This window comes from Scylla paramamosain, chromosome 4 (genome assembly GCF_035594125.1).
Source record: "Scylla paramamosain isolate STU-SP2022 chromosome 4, ASM3559412v1, whole genome shotgun sequence".
NCBI lineage: Eukaryota > Metazoa > Arthropoda > Malacostraca > Decapoda > Portunidae > Scylla > Scylla paramamosain.
Genome location: NC_087154.1, coordinates 36630280 through 36652788, shown reverse-complemented (window position 1 = coordinate 36652788; position 22509 = coordinate 36630280). Strand labels below are relative to the sequence as shown.

At 46.9% G+C, this 22509-nt stretch overlaps 1 protein-coding gene across 1 annotated transcript in view; it reads left to right on the top strand.

The window, feature by feature from the left end:
* The window catches only part of LOC135100054 (homeotic protein empty spiracles-like), a 47326-nt gene that overhangs the window by 18364 nt on the left and 6453 nt on the right, over positions 1–22509 (top strand). Inside the window, exon 2 of the mRNA XM_064002933.1 lies at positions 8780–8949. Within this exon, the coding sequence (XP_063859003.1) occupies positions 8780–8949 (170 nt within the window). The remainder of the gene's footprint in view (positions 1–8779; positions 8950–22509) is intronic.

Genomic DNA, 22509 nt, shown 5'->3' with positions numbered 1-22509 from the left:
CTCCCTCAATTCTGAAATCTCCTTGAAGATTATATTTACGATAGACGTATTGTCACGTTAACTTTTTCCTTCCCTCGCAAAAAAGCAGGTCAATAGGGAGAGGGAAGGAAGCGATGGCCGTCAGTAATACATTCTTCCCTTGGTTTTTCTGTCGTTTGTTGGGGGCAATCTGGCGCGTCCATGTCATCAAAGCAGAATAATGGTAATGATAACGTGCGCCACGAATACCTTGAAAGCGTAACATCACTCCTCCTCTTCCTCAATTCACTCCAAAGATCGAGTTGTCCTCCGCTAAAAACCAGGACAAGAAATGGAATAATCAGGAGGGAGTGTGTAATTACAAGGAGCATTATTATGTAAACCACGTCCGCTCCGTCCATGCCACTCGGCACCGCGACGGGGAAAACCTCCAGCTGAATGGAGGCGGCGCTTACATGTTTGGTGCTTCGTCCTCAGGTGGTGTTTGCTGCGCGTCCACACGAACTCAATCACCGCATTTGTGTATGGAAAGCACAGCGCCTCGTATTCCTTACCCGTACTGCCATGCTGAACCTGAACCTTAAGGCTGGATATGCAGAATCTGCTACATTTGTATGCCCTGTATGAAATAATAATCTACTTTATTCAATCAAAAATAGAATAAAATTTAATAAAAGTGGATTATAAGTCATCAAAACATTTAAAGTTAAAATCAAAGCATAATATAAAATTCAATATATTTATTTATTTATTTATCTATTTATTATTATTATTTTATTTATTTCTTATTTATTTATTTATTTATTTTATATTCTGGTGTTTTCTGCGCATCGGCTATAGGCAATGTCATTATCACCGTATTAGTAGCACAGTGGTTCGCATCCCTTATCAGTACAGCGTCATGGAAGATTTGAATGCACCTATTTTTGTGGCGTTCTTGACCACATTTTATTTATGTATTTATCTTTTCATGGATGTTTGCTGCGCGCTCATCCATGAAAGCACAACGATCTTATTACCTTTATTTGAAGCACAGCGATTCTTGTCTCTTATCGATATCTTCAGGATGGATTTCAACGCCTATTTCACAACTCAGCAGGACACGGTGAATCTAGCTAGAAAGATTTACTGCTAATTCTTGTAGTGACAGAAGAACAATCAGACCTGTTTCCGGAGTACACCGATTCGATCCCTCACTCTTATAAGTACCGCCATGACGAACCTCAACCCCTTTTTGCGGATTCAACAGATCAAGCAAAATCGGACCATAAAGATTACGCTGTATTCTTGGACTGACGGGAGAACAATCAGTTATTACCATTATCTAGAACACAGCGATTCATAGCTCAGTGTCGCCTTGACTTTCCTCACCTCTTTCCGGATTCAACTTGACAGTGAGTGGAAAGATTCACCACGCATCCTCGTAAACAGCAAGCGTCCGCCAGACCACGTGGTGCGCACGCTTGGGGGCTTCTAGGAGCTTCCCAGGATGTCACAAGCGGCAAGGAAAGAGTCTAGCCGAGGACAGCTGCCACCATCACGATATGTATCAGCGCCGCAGAGACAATAGTCACGTCACTACTGTTGGGGAATTGTTGTCCGATGACTGGCCCGCTAGAGAACCTTGGGGGGGGAGGGTAACGGGGAGATGGGGAATGGGGGCAGTGAAGGCGCAAGTGATGTTGGGAAAGACTAGTTAGGTATAGGGAAGGGAAGTGTTTGGGGAAGGTCAGAAATTTATGGAAGGCGGTCGGGAGTTGGTGTGGGGAATGAACAGCGTGCGTGAGGAAAGACTGCGGTGTGTTATGGGGCAACGTAGTGGAGATAGAAAGCACTGAAGGACAAGGAAGGTCAGTAAATATGAATGGAAGAGGCTATTTGTGGCCGCGAGACAGCAAGTACGAGAAAGAGATGAAGGGATAAAGAGGCAGGACAGCAGCACAGTGTGACGCGCCAGCCAACCCTTTTTTGACCTTCCCAACATCCGCTTGACGAAAATTTTCACATCAAGCAGCGCAAGCACAGGCTGAGGCAATGTCTTCTTCATCATTCAGAGGGAGGCACTACACCCATACTGCGCTGTGACCTTTTTGCTTCGTAGTTCCCGGCTTCTTTCTGTTATATAATTTAGTGCAAGGAAAAGGTTACTTGGTACGGACAGGGCAGGCGACACCAGGAAGCGTCACACAGACAAACTTCGTAATGCTACTATAGCTGAAGGTGTGGAGGCTGACCTGTGATCATGTGCCAGGGAGGAGAGAAAAACAGAAAGAAAGAGAGAAGTCAGGAGTAACGTTACATCTTTATTTCATACCGAATGGTGTAACTGACAGAGCCCTTCCGTGGTGTCGTAGTAATGCTCCTCGCACCCACCCCTCTGCCTGAAAAGGTGAGCCGCAGGTGGAGCGGCGGTCGAGGCACATCAACGCCTCCCAAAGCGTCAGGGCATTAGAGCCTCAGTGTCTGTCTGAGGGAAGGATAGGAAGGTCGCCTCGTCCTTCACTCCTAACGTCACTTGAAACTGTAACTAAGCGGATCATTTTCCTGGAAGAGAGACGGAAGATCTCAGTTTTGCGTTGCAACAGTGACTCTTCTGCGCATGATTTTCTATACTTGCCTTTTTGTTCCATGCTATCTTTGAATTATTTTTTTAAAGTGTGTGCAGTGCGGAAACACAATTAATGAGAGGAACGCGGAGTTTTACCTTCTGTTATGTTCTTTCTTATGAATTGACGTTTTTGGGGGTAGGATTTGAGGGAGCATTGGGTTGCAGGGAAGGGGACAGGCGCGGGGAAGGCTGAGACGGGTGGTGAGGAACCGCTGGCAGCAGATGTGGAGCGGCTGTCAGCGGAGGTGTGTGGTGGCTGGTGAAGAAAAGGTGTGAGAGGCGGTGTGGCCGGGAGGGAGAGAGGGATGGAGGGAAGGAGGTCCGAGGCGTTCACTAAGCGGACCATTAAAAGCCTTATCAGCAGGGAAGGGGTTGAGTGAAGGCTCTGACAGTCTCACTTAACTATCTGACGAGCGATAATAGACACCCAATTTATCATCGGTGATTGGCAGGTAGAGATGCGCTGGTTAATTTTATCGGCCATTCTGTGGGTAATATCCAAGGCTGGGTAATTCAGAGGGTCAGCCGATCTCTACGCCGATAGAAATGAACACGAAGTTGACCTCGCCAACTGAGCGTGTAATTGCACTTGTCAAGGTCACTATAAAAATAATTGGAGGCTTACGTCACTAAGATAATGACGAGGGAAAAAATTAAAACTATTTCCCAAAGCGAGAAGACTCGTGATTGCGCTCTAGGGAAATCGGGGTGCAGAGAAAATGTTTGAACTGCATATTATTGTTCCAATTTTTCAGCTATTCATATCTGTTAGCCTGAGAAATTCCTTCTTATCGCACCGTCACTGCCGCTGACTTTATGGCTGAATGCTCACAATTGGCTGTGAAAAGCAGTCATTAGCTCCTTGTGTTCTCAGTGTGAGCGTCGGCAGCTGGGGCATCGTGCAGCTATTTCACGACTCCAGGGGGAAGGAACCGACAGGGTTGTGGTCTCAACTCTTCACCCTCCTCACGCCGCCAACACTGGGCAGAGGCTGCGATAATTAGCGAGAGGCGAGTTAGAATGATAATCAGGCGTGTTTATTTCAGTGGCCACACAGGCGTCTGCCCAGCCACGCACACACCACCAGCCGGAACTTGGCGGCCCCCTGGAGGCAGGATGCGGCGGTCTGAGAGGGGAAGTTGCCGTCCTGTACTTGAGTTGGATGCCGTCGAGAATAATAGGAAGTAAGGTAGAAAATTATCGTGCTTGTGGGACTTGATAGGACCCAACACAAAGCGAAGTGACAGGGGAGTGAGCAAACATGTGTACTACTTTAGGAGCCTCGCGTCGTGTGTTCAGCTTAAGTGTGTGTGCGTTGGCGTTAAAAGATGACAAACAAAGTCCATGTAAGAAGCGAGGATCGTGCTGTCGACAGGAGCTTATGAATGCGCTTAGCACGAACTTTTCCCCGGACTTGTCTCAGCGTTAAGGAAGCAGGCTCTTGTATCCTACCTGGCGGACGTCTTGATAAACTTAACCAACTTAACGACCTCCCTTGACTGTTTGTCTTGAAGCTTCATCGAGAGACTGGCTTCACTAACCTTCTGGAAATAGACGCAGAGTTAATGAGCTTTATATGGAGCAAGGAAAAAAAGACAAGAGAGACAAACAGACGGGGCAGACAGAGAGAAATCCTTGAAACAATCGCTCCAACAACCCAGACAGGCCAGATGTACACATATGTAAATCTGGAACAAAGGCTCGGAAGACCAGATAGGGAACAATGTGTGGTAATATATACATAACAAGAAATGTGAGTGGAGATAACACGCTGGTAGTGGGCATAGTCGTAGGTCCAGAAGCTGGGGAGCTGACAGACGGACAGACAGAAGACCGCTGCACTCACGAGACCCTAGAAAAGTCGGCCAGGGAACAAGACCGCGGCTGACAGGACGGACCCCGCGTTGTCACCTCTATCAGGGAGCATCGGATGTACCTGGTGTAATATGCTAATACGGCGCTAACACGCTAATGAGAGTGACACCCGGGGACAGGCGGGCGGGGGCTGGGAGGTATAGGATGCGCCCTCCAGCTTGAGACGAGGAGAGGGGCTGCTTCTGAACAATGGTGAACACTGCCGCGTCACGAATACGCAATGAGGTGCTCGCACACACATATACACACATACACACACACACACACACACACACCTGAAATTATCCTTTGTTCTGCCTTCACAGGGTTTGCTCAATAAATTACTTAACTTTTGCACTGATAAAATTACATAAAATTAAGTACTTGGTGTTATTTGTCTGATTAAAATCTCTCTCTCTCTCTCTCTCTCTCTCTCTCTCTCTCTCTCTCTCTCTCTCTCTCTCTCTCTCTCTCTCTCTCTCTCTCTCTCTCTCTCTCTCTCTCTCTCTCTCTCTCTCTCTCTCTCTCTCTCTCTCTCTCTCTCTCTCTCTCTCTCTCTTTCCCCCTTGTGTGACCCTGATACAGAAGCATATAATGAAATCTCACTCCTTTTCTTAATCATATTGTCTTTCCCTTTGCACTGTTAAAGCCCAGCGGAGACTATAAGGTGCGTACAAGTATTTTGCAAGGAGGAAGGATTTTGCACCTGGTATGATGTTTTGAAGGGGAGATTGGCGCATTTCTCTTCTAATGATTCTCGTGGAAGTGCGGTGATGCAGTAATCGGTCATTTATATGTAAGATAATCATATGTAGAATTATATATCTGTTGGGTTTAGAAAAGTGAGCGGATCAACTTAAGCGCAAAATGGGAATCTCGACGCCATAATTTGTAGCGGGTACTGCGGAAAAAAAAATAAGTAGCATTCACGGTTCCTTTATTTTTTTTTTCTATGATTCCCTTATTTTCTCATGTTCTTATAGGGAGTACTTTTATGGTCTTTATGACATCTTGAAAATGAATTCTTATGTTCTTGTGAGAGAGAGAGAGAGAGAGAGAGAGAGAGAGAGAGAGAGAGAGAGAGAGAGAGAGAGAGAGAGAGATGGATATAAAAGAAGGAAGGGAGGGTTGGGTTACAGAAAGGAAGGAAGAAGGAAGAAAGAATAGGGTGCGCCTTCCTCCCTGCAGCAATTCAAGGGTTAATAATGAGCGCGAGAGTCGATACTCCTGTGAATTACTTGGAAATATCACGAAATTGTACACTGGTACCCAAAGTTAGTATTGACAAGACGTACGTGTGTGTGTGTGTGTGTGTGTGTGTGTTCAGGGTGACAAGAGGGGGACGTTCTCTGCTTACTGAATTATATGTGACGATTCTACACACCTGATTCTTAATTTTGAAGCACATGTTGTTCTACTTCGTCATTTTTGTGTTGTTTATCTTTCGTCTTCACCAAATTGTATGTTATGAGAAGTTAAACCATATATGATCTGTTCTAATTTTTACATTTTTTATAACAAAAATAATTTCTTTCGAAAATATACCATGAAAAAAGTAAATAGACTAGAAAATGAATTCTGTAACTTTCATGTTTATTAAAAGAAGAATATTCGTTAAGGAAACAAAAGAGAAAATTGGAAAGAGACTAACATACAGACAGAAGGACAGAGAACGCGTGTCGCTTACCTATCGTGTGGCCTCAAAAAACAAGTGTCAAGTTATATAATTGTAGTGTCTTTCCTCCCTGCCTGTACTTTTATCATCATTACCTCAATTCAGGAGAACGCGAGGCACTTAATCTCCCGCACACTCACGCGACATCTTGGCTGCGCGTCACGGAGTTCTGTCACTACTATACTGGAAAGTAAACTGTTGAATTTGAGAGTCAATTGCGTAGACGTGACATGACTTTTAATGATCGACGGCAAAAGGAAAGGCAGTAGATGTAACAGCACCCTGACTAGTCACTGCATTAGGAAGCTTTAACGATGGGACTATATAAGGGGAAATATTGATACCAAACTGTTGCTTTGGTTTCCGGACTCCAAGTTCACTGTGTTTTAAACGGTACAGAGACGCACGTTAGTGAAGCTGTTAGACTTACACATTTCATCTTGCTAATTTAACTGAAGGATATAGTCACGTTGTCTCTCTCTCTCTCACTTGGCGGACCACGGTACCATCACTCTGTGACCTCGAAGCACCGCCGCGGCTTCAAGGGTTCTTCTGAGCCTGGCCTGGCAACACGTCTTTTTATCCGTACAGTAATCCTCTCTCCCCGGCCCCTCACAAAACAAGGACCTCTGATTCTCATGATGTAACTCCAAGATCATCCACTCCTTATCCTTCGGTCAGCAGCCGTATGCTTCACACCCCATATGAATTCACTTCAAGCTCACAGTTTTACGTAAGATACGGATAACTATTGTTTCATCCACATAAGACATACATAAGGACTATTTTTAGAGGACATGTAAGTAATTGGTCTGGTTTTCATGGATGTTTTTCTCACAAATAGTATAAAATCTTTGTTAACCTACTACAAGAGTCTTGGACGTATACTTAATTTTAACTAGTTCCTATTAGAAGTAGTCGAGGTAAGATACCAGTGTTTGGGAATTATATCAGTGTTTCCTGACTGAGATCACTTACCCAGCCATTCTTAAGTCACGCATTCATCCATAACCCATATTGAAGCACTACTTGTCCATTACCTACAGAAGTTTAAGATCTCTCACTTCCTTCTCCCATCACCCGGAATACAAAAGACCATCTTTCTCATCATAGAATTTTAAGAGCACTTTTTTTTCCTATCCCTTACTTATCCCTTATCCATTTGTCACCCACATGCATTCAAAATCACTATTATTCTCCCATCACCTTGAATAATAAAATAAAAAACACATTCCTCATAATAAATCTTCAAGAGCATCTCCTTATCCTTATTTCTTCTTCATCCACATAGATCCAACCGTCACTATTACTATTCCACCACCCATCAGCCCATCAGGCCATCCAGCTATCATGCTCAGCTCTGCACCCGTTCTCTGTCACCCCGGCTCGAAGCAGCGCCAAGTAGCAGATACAATGGTCGCCGCTGTCCATCCACCACGTGTCAAGCTTGGCGGCGGCGTGTCACTTGTTATCATGTAGCGGCGATTGTTTCCCGCGCCGAGGACGAATCAGAGAGAGAGAGAGAGAGAGAGAGAGAGAGAGAGAGAGAGAGGGTGGGTTCCATATTCAGAAACGCTTTGCTCTCTCACCATGTCTATTTTTGAATGCCACAAAGATGGTTAGTCAAGGTTCCCAAGAGTGTTTCTTCATTTTATAGTGTAGAAATCTTGTTCATCTGTCACTTGAAACGTAAAAGCGCTCTTAAAAACTGTGTAACTTCATCTAGAGCCTTTTGAGAGTAATGGAGGTGCTGGATAGATGTGCTTCAGAATATGGTCCCTAGAGAGAGAGAAAGAGAGAGAGAGAGAGAGAGAGAGAGAGAGAGAGAGAGAGAGAGAGAGAGAGAGAGAGAGAGAGAGAGATTTACCTTTATACATTACGTTTCACTCTCGCATTTTAGTGTTCATGAATGCTGCCATCAGATTGCTCAGTGACGAGGATGATGCAGCTCCACGGTGTATTTGCAGCTTAGCCTCGGCCTCGTCATCCCGCACGGGGCTTTGCAGGGAGCTGGATGATGTGCACAATTAGGGGGACGCAATGCTGGCTGCTGTAGGCGTTAGGGCCATTATTCTCTCTCGTTGGTAAAAGGGGCGCACTCTATGAAGGATTAAGCTCAGGCTGCAATTGCGGGAAATATAGAAAAATAATCCCGTATTATTTAATGAAATTGGACGTTTTTTTTTGTGTGTGTGTGCGCGAGGGTGTGCTTGTTGTTGTTGTTGTTGTTGTTGTTTTTGTTGTGTGCGTGTGTGTGTGTGACATTATAGAATTTTGGGGGGAACAAACAATAAACGAATATAAGGAACAGAAAATGCAGTGAACAGTTGATCCGTAGATAAGAAATAGCTGGCAGAAGTATGTGGTAAACGGTTGGAAAGCTTTGTCAGTGAGCCCCATACACACACACACACACACACACACACACACACACACACACACACACACACACACACATAGCATGACGCATTTTCATGTGTGCATGTTGCGGGCAGCTTCAGACTCAGCGGGAGAATGAAATCACTTGGAATGAATGAAAGATCGCACCATTAAGATATCGCAAGGAATGATAGAAGGCTTGTGCATGCCATGTTTATCAGCAAATAGCAAGGTTAATGCATTTATCTTTGAAGACTGATTTTTTTATAACTCTGTTGCCGCAGGACCGGATTTCCCGTCCTTCCTGCTGCCCTTCCGGAAGCCGAAACGGATCCGGACGGCGTTCAGCCCGAGTCAGCTGCTGAAACTGGAGCAAGCCTTCGAGAAGAACCAGTACGTGGTGGGCGCAGAGAGGAAGCAGCTCGCCCAGTCCCTCAACCTCTCCGAGACACAGGTAAGACGCTCCTTCGTGTTTTCTTTTAAAGAATTGAAGACACTGTTGATTTACATTTAATTAACAAGCTGAGTAGCGGCGGGGCAGCACAGGGCAGTTGGCGGGCTGGCGGTGTCTCTGGTTAGGCTGGCAAGTGTTTCACGCTCGTTCGGGTCTTGACCTGTGCTCCAAGACCCTCTGTGTTTACGTTACCCTCGGAATAGGTCTCATTAAGGATGCATGTGCTTCATCAGGAAATGCTCTTTAATTATGATGCCCTGAAAATATTACATTACATGTTGGAGTTGTGAACCGTCGCTAAGCGAACTTGTTTATTGCTCGTTAGCCAGCGTGAGGCTGAGACACAGTTTTTGATCAAGATGCGACTATTAATGATCACAGGAATAATAAATTAGTGCGACCTCTAATTGGCGCCCCTCAGGAGCTGCCACTGTTGGGCAACACGCGGCAGCTCTCAGCCCTGGCAACGCGCGACCAATCCACTGCTGCTAACGAACTTTTTTCAGCAGCGCGCCTCTTATCGTGCAGCTTCAAGTCAGGGATAATAATGCACACTGGAAGGTGAATAATGGCCTTTCAAGTGTTTTCTTCATGAAATACTGATACTGATTATATTCCTTAACACTTTCTGCTGCACCTCCACCTCCCGCCCTCCATGCCCGCTTCCTGCCTTATGTAGTGCTGTGTATTGCTGAGGACTGAGTCTGGGTCTGAGGACTAACTCCTTGCCGTCCCGTCCCCACGCCGGTAAAAATTCTGGTGTTGGTGGCGGGAGCCGTAAACGAGGCTTCAATCACGCACTGCTGCCACTGCCGGTGTGTCGCGGCTCCCTCACAGGGCTGCCCGCCTCAGCCACCGCCGCGTCCTGCTCTGCTTCGTTTCGCGCCTCGGCAACCAAGGATTCACTTCTTGCCCTGTACTTTTTTACGGCAGTTTAGGGATAATCTTGAGCGGCAAGGTAACACTCCGCTACAAGACTGAACTTTGAGTGCATGATGAGCTGGGGCGCCGCCAGCCGGGCGACGAGGGGACGGGCGTTGGCAGCGATGCTTTGTTCAGTGTAGCGTGTTCAGCGCCTGTCAACGCTGGCGGGACTTGCGTGCAATAATGCTGAATATATGAGAGTCCGGGCAACACCCTAATCCCTTCGCCCCTCCTTAGGTCGAAACTCCCGTGCACTCAGGAGGTATTTTTCGCCCTTGGTAATACTGAATGTAGCAGCGTCTTCCATAGATTTTCTCCACACGAAATCCTTGGGGACACACACTGCTATGTGGCTCGGTCGATAGAGGCCAGAGTTCATTCTCGTTGGCCGGCAGGAGCTTCCCTCTGACTGGAGTGTGTGTGCTGGTGGCATTACCTGACAGCTGGCGGTGCAAGACTTGTAGTTGCTCTCTCGGCCTAATATAATAAAGCACAAAAAATATAGTTTTACTCACTTAGTGGAGGGATAATGTTCAAGAGATAGAAACACTGCACGCCCTGCCCCCTTCGCCTCACGACCCCAAGAAGCATAGAACATCCGCACGACACTTACGTAACGAACAAGTGATTTAAGGTGTGAATTATTTCTCGTAAATAAAAGCACCGTCACGCAACATTCAGATTATCAGCACGAGCGAGTGAGCGAGAAAATAGAAGCGGGAAGTTTTATGTTCGTGAAAGAAAAAGAAGACGAAAAGGCGAACATTAATCGAGGAATCTTTTAATGGAAATATGAATGAATAAAAATAGTTAATGTATCTTGCATCACTGTGTTTCTTTTTGGTGTGTTGATGTGCAGAGCGGCTGAGTCACGTGGGGATGTCAGTCAGGCGTCAGGCAGCAGGGGCAGCGGTGATCTTGAGGAGGTGTTTGTAGGGGCGGACTGCGGGACGGTTCATAGCCCTCGTGCCACGCGCCGGGATGCTATTGATTAACTTGAATGTCGACATAAACTCTGCTGAACTATTACACACACACACACACACACACACACACACACACACACACCTTTCTGAATCTCCCTCTCTTGTTTCGTTTCTCACCTTTTTTTTCACATTCGCCTCCAGCACTCATTATTTACCTCTCTTTTGTTCCTCCTTTCTTGTAATACGTTCACCGTTTTCTCAGTACCTTCAGTAATTCCTTCTTCACGCTTCCTCTCACCTTTTTTTTCTTAATTCTCCTCGACTCTTTGTATTATTGTGCCATTTTCTTTCACGTATTCCACTCATGGTCTCGGGTCCTCTTCCACGCTTCCCGACTCCATTCTTTTATCCCTTCCATTATGTACCATTTACCTCTAGTTATTTCACTTACACACATTTCTTTAACTTTTCCCTTCACGGCGCTGGATTCCCCGAGGCATTATTAGAGCCGCTTCGAATTACATGAACGGCGCAGACCTTGAGCAAACGAAGCAATTACTGTGGCCAAATATGTCTGCTTGTGTCTGATAGCATCTAATGACTCTCGATCGGCCAAACATTCACATGCAAGCTTCTATAACGATACACAACGCCCTCCATCCCCATTCCGTGACCCTCCTTTCCTCCCCCTATCCCTCCTACACCTCCCTAGGACTCGTACCCTCCCCCTCTCAGTCCTCCTTCCTACTCCCTTCTTCTCCCTCCCTCCCTTGTGATTATATCTACGAAATTGGTTCCTTTTAATAGAAAACCCGACGGAGACCAGACACTCCGAACTCGGCCTCGTCAACAGTGGTTCTCTGGACGTAATAGTCTGGCATTGGTCTTGGTTATCTGCCGCGGTGACGCTAAATCCGGGTTGTGTGATTGGTTCCCGTAAACCGAGGGCATGGCGGTGTGCGATTTACGTGCGGAGTCGAAACTGGATGGAAGATTCGGGGTATTGCGTTGTGGAAGTGGAGTGGCTGTTGGAGCGAGTGATGAGGTGGATGGTGGAGGGAGCAGTGAAGGAGGGAGTGATGGAGAGAGGGTGGTGGAGGGAGTGAAGTGGGTACTGGAAGCGGTGAGGGTGGTGGAGGGGGCGGGTGTGGAGGGTCTGGTTAGCCGCAGGGTCCGTCAGCCTGTGGTGGAGGAGGCTCAGATCGCATGTGGATGTGGTGGTATATTGCTGGCCTCACTCATGCGTTCGCCAGACAAGTATTGAATTTAATCAGCAGGTAATTGTAACTTCTCCTGTTCTCTTATTAACAAAGGACAGCAGGAATGTTGATGCAAGTTTTCCCTCCGAATAGAAAAAGGTAAGTCGAGATAGTAATCTTACGGTATAAATGGCGCCTCTGTCTTTGTGGTTTACTGAAGTATAATTTTCAGCTTAGCCCTTATATTGTGGCGCCGTGTGTGTGCACGTGTCTGCGGCTCAGCGTTTTTGGGGGAGAAGAAATCAACAGCCTGGGAAAGGATGACAACATGTAAAGTATATTAATGAATAATGAATATTATTACCATGTGTAACTAAAGGTGATAACGATGAGCAGCCTCTCGTGTGTGTGTGTGTGTGTGTGTGTGTGTGTGTGTGTGTCAGAGTGGTCGTGTGGCTGGCCGTGCCGATCATCCCGAGACGCGGCCTGTGGTCTCCGGGCCAATAAAGAGGCAGTTGTGGGCGGCCATCTTGTCCAGCCTTCCGCACGGCGCTGCGGGGCGGCCAGGGGGAGGCCCGGAAGTGGTGGACATTACCGCAGGGCCGCCGCAGTGCTCGCCTAAAGCTGGGACCGCAGGCTGGCGGCGCGGGGCCGCCTCTCCCTTCCACGATCTGGGTCGGGAAGGAAATTATTCTGAAGAGTATTGTTCTTTTACTCATAACAATATCAGTAAATATTCAGGGGAAAATATGCCGCCAGGCTGTCAACGAATGTACTTAGTAGCCTTGTGTACGCCGCCCCGTTCCTGGCACCACACACACACACACACACACACACACACACACACACACACACACACACACACACACACACACATGGGAAATAAGGAAGCGAATATAAGTACAATGTAATACTCGTATATCTTACTCTGAAGTGACCCTCGTCGTAGTTACAGCGTCACGGATGTAGTGGACCTACGCTAGCATAAGCTTGTTTCTGACAGTTCTCACGAGAGTGACAGCGAAGTTTCCGCTCTGGCTCGTCAGTAACCTTCCTCAAAATGGAAAGATGAAAGGTTTTTCATCGTGACAGTTTCCTCGCATCTTACACCACCACTTCCTGTGTGTAAGAACTTCAAGCGTTATGACGCACGTGCTCCGTGACAGCCAGGCCTCGGTGGTTGTACGAGCCTGCTGGTCTCCCCACCATACCTGCTTCCGTCTCCCTGCCTCGCCTGCCGTGTCATCGCTCTCCTGCAGCCTAATAACCGATCCTGGAATTTCACTTTTCTCGCGCAGTAACTCAGAAGCCGCACAAAAATTGTCTTGTAATGGCGAGGAAGCGGCGTGTCCCCGGCGAGTGCTGCGGGACGACGCCCTCAGGAGGGACTAACTTCAGCCCGCGGCAGACTTACGAACCTTCGTAAATGTCCCGTTATGCGCCAAAATGACGATAATTGTCCCCGTAATAACACACTTCGTAATGGCAGTAATTTATCTCTGTCTATATTTTGCGAACACCCGAAACGAAATGGATTTTTATGCAACATTTTTGCCGCAAGTAACTGAAAATCTGCAAAGTCTCCATCAAGATAGCGGGAGCGATAAGGCGCCGCCGCACGCCAGCCGCGAGGTGTCCATTCAGACCCGCGTGTTGCACCTACAAATTTATTGAACATGAAAGTCTCATAAAACATATCAGGGGTGTAAAATTGACCAATTTAGAACACTGACCTATTGTTTACCGGGAGTAATTGCCGAAAAAATATTTTTAAACAATAACCTTAACTGCAAATCGCGACAGCTGCAGCCTCGGAGGGCGCCGCTCTCCTCCCTAGACGGGCGATCAGGCCCTTCGTGGCTCGCATTTATGTAATACCACCAATGTACAAGACCTCGCCCGATTGTATTTTATTCTGAATATAATCACATACTTATATATACTTGTGCTTATCACGAGGAGAAATTATACTTTTTTACTGTGATGATATCGGCCGTGTGCTGTCATGGGTATAATGTCTGTATAATTCTGCACATTTCACTTCAGACTCGTTTGGAGGTATCTGATTTTCTAAGAAGAATCTGTCATGCCCAGGAGCCTTTCTCAGCGTGGCGGCGCGGCGGGCGGCGGCTGCTAGGGACGAGCCCGGCCAGTTAGGGCTTCGAGGCGAGCACCGCTGAAGACTGTCAGGCGTGTGCACCGAACCATTACACCAAACGAGGCTACTTGTGTACATAGGCTGATGTGATGCTATAATGCCGGGCAGACGATACACTGAGCCGCCCATGTCAGGGAGGCGCGGCAGGGAGACTCCTTGGTGAAGACTCCTGCGCGAGATGACTTACACAGAGCAGGAGAGCACCGCGGGGCAGCTGAGAGGCAATTGGCCCGCAGCTGAAATTACGGGTGTTGGTTTTAGATCTTGGGAGCAATGAGTGAGTGCAGTTGCTTGAGGCGAAGTGAGACTGATAGGAAATTGCGACTGCACAACTGAAGAGAGTTTATTTTGGATTACTTCGTGTTCACAAGTACTGATTACGTAAAAGGGATTCATTAACTTATTGAATTCTGGTGCGGTAACAGTACGATCAAATTCCACAAGGCAAAAAAATACATAACCAGGATAACTTTTCCGAAGCATCACCGCGTTTTGCTTCAGGTTTCAGTCGTCTGGACTTCCCTTTCATGTTGCGTGCATGACGACATTTTTGCAGGATTCCCCGAGCCCTGTCGCGAGGAGGAAAGGGTTAGCGTCACCGATATCTGATCCTCCATCCGTCCCTTCCACGTCTATTTGAATCCTGTCGTGACGCCTATTATCCACTGAGAGCTTGTGGGTAAATGAGTTACTTCTGTAATATCATATAGGGTGATAATTCTCATGATCAGACGATGCAGTGTTTTGACATCGCGTAAAAAAGCAGAATAACCCAACACAGGATCAAAATATTAGCGAGCTATATTAATAACACTGCAATAAATCATCTGCTGACTTATGTTATCGTCACGCATGTTCCTTATTGTTCCCCTCACCCGCGCCTGGTCTCGAGTAGCACTTCCAGACATCAAGCCACACCTTTCTCTCCTGACGGGCACCAGAGTATAAAACCCGCCATCCTCTGTAGGCCTGTTTCAGTTTTCCATGTTAGTCTTTGCTGGTCTTTGTCTTTCTCGTTGGTGTGTATGTATGTGTGTGTGTGTGTGTGTGTGTGTGTGTGTGTGTGTGTGTGTGTGTGTGTGTGTGTGTCGCCGTCAAAGGTGTAGGGTTTCTTCATGAGTCGCCTTCGCCACCCACCCTCCAGTACCTGAGTTCAGGGAAGAGCCGCCATGCACCGCCACACACACGCCAAGTTTTCGCGTGTCCACAAAGAGATCTGGGCTTTGCGTGGGGTTCCCGGTGTGTATTAGATGCGTTTGTGGCTGTTTTTTTCAAGTTCTTGTCCCTAGTTAGTCAGGTAAGGGGAATGTGAACCCCCTCGGAAGTTTTCTTTATAATTACGCGTGAGTGACAGCGGAGGGCCACGCACCGCGCTGCCTTGTGCTCCGTCCTGCGCTCGTCCGCTGCCAGGAGCTGAACTTTGATTTTCTAATTAATTCCAGGAAGAAAAAACGTCTGAATTAGTAATAAAAGCAAACTTTTACGTGTAATAAAAGTGAGGCGTAATTGAAGAGGTAATAATTTTCTGTAACAAAAGAAAGAACTGTTTATCGCCGCAGACTTGAGCGTCAGAGCAGAACGACTAAGCAGTTTAATGGCTGTAAACTCACTCCTCCCTTCCTTTACCTCTCGCAGCGGCAGGACACTCCGACAGCTGCTTAATGGAGGTAATCAGTGACTTAAGTTTCACTAAATTCGTAGCTTGAGGCTGCTCCCTCTGTGGTTGGCCAACGTTTAGTCAGCGTGGCGGTGTCAAATGTTTTCCTGTTGGGCATTCGTGTAATATTTTAACTTTATCCGCCGATCTCATTACTACTCGTTTTATATTGACTTTTTGCTTAGCCAGAAGACGTTTTGTAGCCAGTATTTATATCTCAGCAAGTTGTAAGAATATCTATCGGGGAGGAGCATCGGAGCAGGATTGGCCTTCAGGAACTCCTCGGGGCTAAACAGGCAACTTAAAACACTGTCACCCACCAAAGAGCTTCCTTGCGCACCGGGCCGTTCCACCCTCAGCCAGTCACCATCCCGCACATCTTGGTAAACGCTGATTGGCCTGAGAACACTTCCACCACGTCCAGGTTCCTCCTCCTGCGTTTTTAGTGTCCTCATTCACCACTCTTGCGCCATGTGACTTCAGTATTGTGGCGCAGAAACTCATTCAGTCAGTCACTCAGCATACGGGTGGCAATGACATGCAGGGAGCTTTGTCTTTTGTCCCCAGAAATAATTTGATGGTATCGTTGTATATGTCCCGCTTCCTCTGTTATTTCTGTGTCATTTGTAAGATTATGTCCAATACGCGTTCAAGGCAGCACGTGCCGCTTACTTACTTAGCTACACATTCCTCGCTCAAAACTACGAGAAATTTAATAAAAGAGGATTAAAAGAAGCCTTCAAATTAAGGTGGAAATCTGGTTTGTGTCCTTGCAGGAGGCTCTGTCACATTACTCTTTATTGCTGCAGAGAGGGAGTTTTTTTTTTTTTTTTTTTTTTTTGACATACAGCACATGTGTCATTTCTGTCAGGCGTGTCCTCCTTGCTTGCACCTGACTCACTTGATGACCCGGCGATCTAGGTCTTGTTTTGAACGTATTCAGTCGTAAATCAAGGTACATTTATAACTCAGTACCCACCCACCCACCCACACAAACACACACACACACACACACACACACACACACACACATTAAAACACTCAACAATATATCGAAGTTAAATCCAGTATGAAGAAGCAGAAACCATATATGTCTTGAGCTGACGTCACCCCAGCCAGGACACAGACAATCCACCTATCAATACGCCTCACTATCTCACAAATAAAACTGTATTATATAAGCTCTACATATAGCTAAACTCTTCCCTATGCTTGATTTCCTCCTCTACATTACTTATTACCTCATTTCTTGTCTTCGTGATTCTTTTACCATACACGTACTTATTTCTTCCTGCATGTGTCAGTTCTCACAGTTCATGCACCTTCAGTCTTAACCCCCCTGCATTCCTCCTGGCCTCCCCCTCACCCTGTCTTCGCCTCTGTTCCTCCGTCATAGCCGTCAGTCCCCGCCCTGCTCCCTTCCTCTCTCTCTCTCTCTCTCTCTCTCTCTCTCTCTCTCTCTCTCTCTCTCTCTCTCTCTCTCTCTCTCTCTCTCTCTCTCTCTCTCGTCAACGTGTCATTACCCCCGGGGGCGACGCTCCTGCAGTTTTAATCCTGTCACCTTTCCCTGGTTATTTTTCGCTAAGTAGAGGGAGGGAGCGGTGTCGTATTGAGGCGGACGGGGAGGGAAGGGGGCATGAAGGAAGGGAGGAGCAGGTGGAGGGAGTGGAGTGGAGTGAGGATGGCGTGTGTGGGCGGTTTAGTGGAGTTTCTTGGCACTGTGTTTCTTTTTTCTTTTCTTTCTTTCATTATTTATTTATTTTCTAAGTTGTATGTATGCACTGTAACTTTTGATGTTTCACACTTACTTGATGATAACAGAATTAGTGAAATTTGGTTAACTGATGACGACCGCTAAGTGCAGCCTTCTAGAGAGAGGGGGAGGTGGACATCCCATCAGTTATAACTAGTACATCTGATTATCGATTAGTAACATAACATAATCATTGAATAGTAAAAATGCAAGTATGTAAGAATACAACCACCGTTCTTGTACAGGCCCAATGACACTCCGCTACTCTCACTGACAAACACACAAGAATACGTCGCTTTCTTCCCACAGTTACGCAGTGCTAGACAAGACACAGGCAGTTATTCATGTTACGTGGTGTGAAGAACTAATTAACCTCAGTCATCAGTTTCAAGTTGTGGTAGAACAGGTGTGCGTATAAAGGTAAGAGTTAAAATAATCTTGTTTTAATTGTTTCTACTTATGTAGCAAAATTATGCAGTTAAACTAAATGTAGTGGGTGGAAAACGAGAGAGAGAGAGAGAGAGAGAGAGAGAACAACAGGGGTCCGCAACATGACCACCCCACCACCACCACCACCACCACCACCTTTCCCGGGGGTTAGCGCTCCCTTCCCTCTGTCCCCTGGTTCTCTTCCCTCTCTCTTCCTCTCTCCTCCTGCCTCCCCCCACACGTGCTCCGCGGACGTGACTCACCCGACGTGTCTAATCCTCCGAAATAGACACTGTTACATCACCTTCATTACACAACACTCGCGATGTTTAACCAGCTGTTGTGTTTTAAATTCGCACTACTCACGGACGAGTCTGTAATTGGAATAGCAAAGTGTAGATATTTTCGTCTTAATTGAGGTGAGATACGAGTTTGCAAAAAGTGACACCACGATTACATTAATTTAGAAAGTCATTACGGTGATGGATGGCCGGCACTCACGAGGCCGCCGCCGTAGCTCAGGTAAATTGCACCTTTTTGGTCCTCGTGTATGGACTCTTTTCCCTCCGGCCGGGCGAGGCGCATGATGCACTGTCCATTACTATGACGGATTACCGGCGAATTACTCACACGGAAGGAGTGGGAAGACTTCACTTCACACACACACACACACACACACACACACACACACACACACACACACACACACACACACACACACACACACACACACACACACACACACACGCGCGCGGACACACGGACACGCCGTTGACGCAGCAGGTAGGACTGAGGCAAATACACACTTACATATATTCAGCCTTGACCTCAAACTATATTTATCTTCTGAATTCGATATTCCATGCACTGACCCTTTCCACCTCCTCCTCCTCCTCTTCTTCTTCCTCCTCCTCACACTCCTCTAGACATTTTATATTTACATTGCAATTGTATAAATGATTAGTATTTGTTATCATATGAGTTTATTTATCTTTTCTTCTTCATTTCCCCCATTAATATAGCCATTATTTTTAGCAGTGATTTTAACGAAAATTCTGTAGCCACATGAATAAAGGAAGTGCACAACTCGTTTTCATTCAGATATCAGCAAGTTTCTCCATGCAAGAGTCCTGGCAGGAACATTCCTCGGTCTGAACTTCTTATCTCATCTCCCGATCTTGCTCTCTGTCAGCTCTTCCTTTTTTTTGTCACTCAAAGGTTGCCACTCTGTCACTGTATCAACGCATAATCATCGAGTCTCGCCATGCAAGCGTCCCGGCAGGCACCCTTCTCCTCCTGAACACTTCTCGGCGTTGTCAATCAATCTATTCCCTTATGGGCGTCCCCGCGGTCTCCTCCACTTACAGCGATACATGCCAATGAATAGGATCGGGTTTCAGGGAGCGTGCCACGTGCTCATATAGCCGGAGGTGGCGTTCACGGATGACGTAGATAACAAGTCTCTATTCAGTGTGAGGGAGCCGTGGTCACTAATCCGGCTCGTGGAAACTCAGTGGTATAGCGTGATGGCGGTAAGGACTGACTGGACTGTGTTGGTCTGGGCGCATCTTCTTAGGCCTTTGTGACTCTGTTTCGTCTCTTCAGATCGTTGCTGAACTTTCTTGTCTCGTAGCCGTAAAGAAATTCAGGGGACATGAGTTGAGTTAGTTTAAGAGCCAAATCTTTACTTGTTCACTGATCAACTCTGGTACTCACTTATATTAAAACAATCCTTGATTACACCTAAGAGGATTTTTTCGAGGTCTCAGAAGTCCTCCACCACGTGTATGAATATTGTAACGTTTCATTCCAGCGCCCCACTGAGCAAAGCAGCATCGCGTTGGTTCTTTTAAACTTTCCTCCCATGCCTTTTTCCTCCTCCTTTTTTCCTCCTCCAGATATACGAGTATGTTGTAAATGCTTTGGACAGGTAGTTCTTCAGAGTTTTTTTGTAGTTGTTGTTCTTTCTGTTTCCCGGAACACGGCGGGTCACGCCTGTCGGTGCAGGTCACTCCTGGGATCCGTCACACTGCCCCACGTGCAGCGCTGCCACGTGATGACCCCCTACGTGGCGCCCACACTGTAGTTAGAGCCTCGGCCCCGCCATTAGCATGCCCCGTAATTGTAACATACACGGCGACACGGCCAGTAATCGACCCCGTCTTATCCTCACGACGTTATTTTCATAATACAAAGTAGACGGCGTCCCCGTAGCTCAGCGGGATAATGATTTAATCTAATATTATATCTTTCAATTCTTGCCAATGAAAATGTCAGAGGAGGAGCCAGTTTACAGCTTAATCAGCGGTGTTCTGTTACCGGCTGCATGTTATACGTGTCCGGCACGGAAGAGAGGTGTTCATCGCCGCTGAGTTATGCGCGCCGCCCGGTAATATTCAACATAAACCCAGTAATTAATGAAGTTAGGAGTAATTACCCGAGGCGAGTGTCTCGTGACGCGCTGCTCGCCGTCCACCGAGAGCAGTCCGTCCCTGGCGGGTACGTGAGGCGCGGGGAGGCGAGGAGGAGGAGGAGGAGGAGGAGGAGGAAGAAGAGAGGGTGAGGGAAGAAGAGGAGGAGAAGGAGGAGGAGGACGAGGAGGAGGAGGAGGAGAAGGCATGTTGATGGTTGGCTTCTCCTGGTGGTGGCAGGCCAGGGATCTACGGTCCCTCCTAGCCACAAAGAAATCCCGTGACTCAAAATAAAGAAGCTGCTGCTCAAGGACAAAAAAGCCAGTGAGCAGGAAATCTCATGTAAGGTAACAGGCAGTTGTGCAGCGGCCTCAGACAACTACAAGCTTAAATCCCCTCATTCAATTATATAAATGCTCCGGAAAAATGTGAAAACAAGGTAAAAATAGAAAGAAGCCCACCTGGAAGACCGGAGACACGTAAGAGTCCCTTGTGTGGAAGAAAGCGTCGGGTGAGGGAGCAGCGCCAAGCCTCGGCCTTCATAGTTTAAGAATGTTGGCTTAAGGTCTTAACAGCGGAGGACCACGTCATGATTAAGCCCTAACAGCGCCGTGATGGAGCCTCCGCCGTCCCTTCTGTCTCACTACAACATTTTCCCGCAGACGTAAGATGATATTACAGCCTCAACAAGCTGATAACCGACCCCTCTCCTATAATTAGCTTGCATAATCACCTGCTTGTCCGAATAGACCCAAGTAGAGGCCGGGGCGTCCCGAAACGCGACACAGCGAGACGGAAAAGACCATGAGGCCGCGGTGGGTCATCGCGGGAGATTATTTGACAGCAGAGGAGGACTTAGACTTCCTCTCAAGGACGTGGCGGTCTTAATACAACATCCTAATACTGAGGGAGTTTTGAGATCCTGAGGAGGTCGACCTACATTATCTCTCATTAGTTTCCAGCGGTCACGAGTTAATTGAGCTGTGCTGCTTTAAATTTCAGGAGCGCAGAGATGTTATTAAGAGAAGGTTGTGAGGCGAGGGCAGGGCTGGTGAAGGGAGGGAGGGAAAGGGGGGAGTAAATGACTATATTAGTCAACACTGCTGTGACTTGTAGCTTCCTTCTTCACTCCTAACGTTTGGTGCCGCCGCTGTCAGACCAGTGAAGGAGATGGATTTGTAATACACCACAAAAACTATAAACTTTCAAACATCTATACTCCTTAAGGCAAGCCATCCCAAGGGTCACTCTCACACATATCGAGGTTATCACGTACCGGCAAGGAGGGGTGAGGCAGCTACATGAGCACCTTGCGTCCGTATTTTATTTAGTTTGTACAGCGGGAAACACACGAGCCCGGAGCGTCCACACCCCCGCGGAAAGGGGAAGAAAAAAAGCTGGAGTAGAGTGTGTATCAACGAGGAGAGTAATAACAGGTTGGCTGCGGGGAGTCTGACGTGTTAATCTAGTCGGGAGGCTGTCTAGGGCACGCAGGGGGGGGCGACAGGAGGGACGGCCGAGGGAAGGAGGAAGAAAGGGGAAGGATGGAGGGAGGAGAGGCAAAGAGGAGGCCAGACCATGATATATCAATGCTAAGTAGCCTCCGAGTATTTCAGATCATGATTATGAGGTTAAATTATTTGTTTGGTCTGAGAATAATGTTGTGTTTGTTCTCAAGGTTCACCTAAGAGTTCAAGTACGGTGCTGTATGTTAGGTGAGGCTGAGTCCGTGTGTCACCGCCGGGCACTCCCTCCCTCAGCCTCCCTCAGTCCTTTGCTTCCCACGCTGTGTTGTGTTTCCTGGTGATTTTAATATAAGACAGTGAAGTTAGTGTGAGAAACAGGTTTACTCATTGTTATTATTATTATTTGAAGGAAAAGGAAGAGTAGAAGGAAGAGTAGCACTAACAGACTTTCATATACAGAGACTAAATAAAAGCAAGAGGAATCAGAGGAAGAAAATTCACATATACAAAGGGATGAAGAAAAGGAGAGAGAGAGAGAGAGAGAGAGAGAGAGAGAGAGAGAGAGAGAGAGAGAGAGAGAGAGAGAGGAAAACTATTCATATATTCATGGAGGATGAGTGAGAGAATAAGAGAAGGC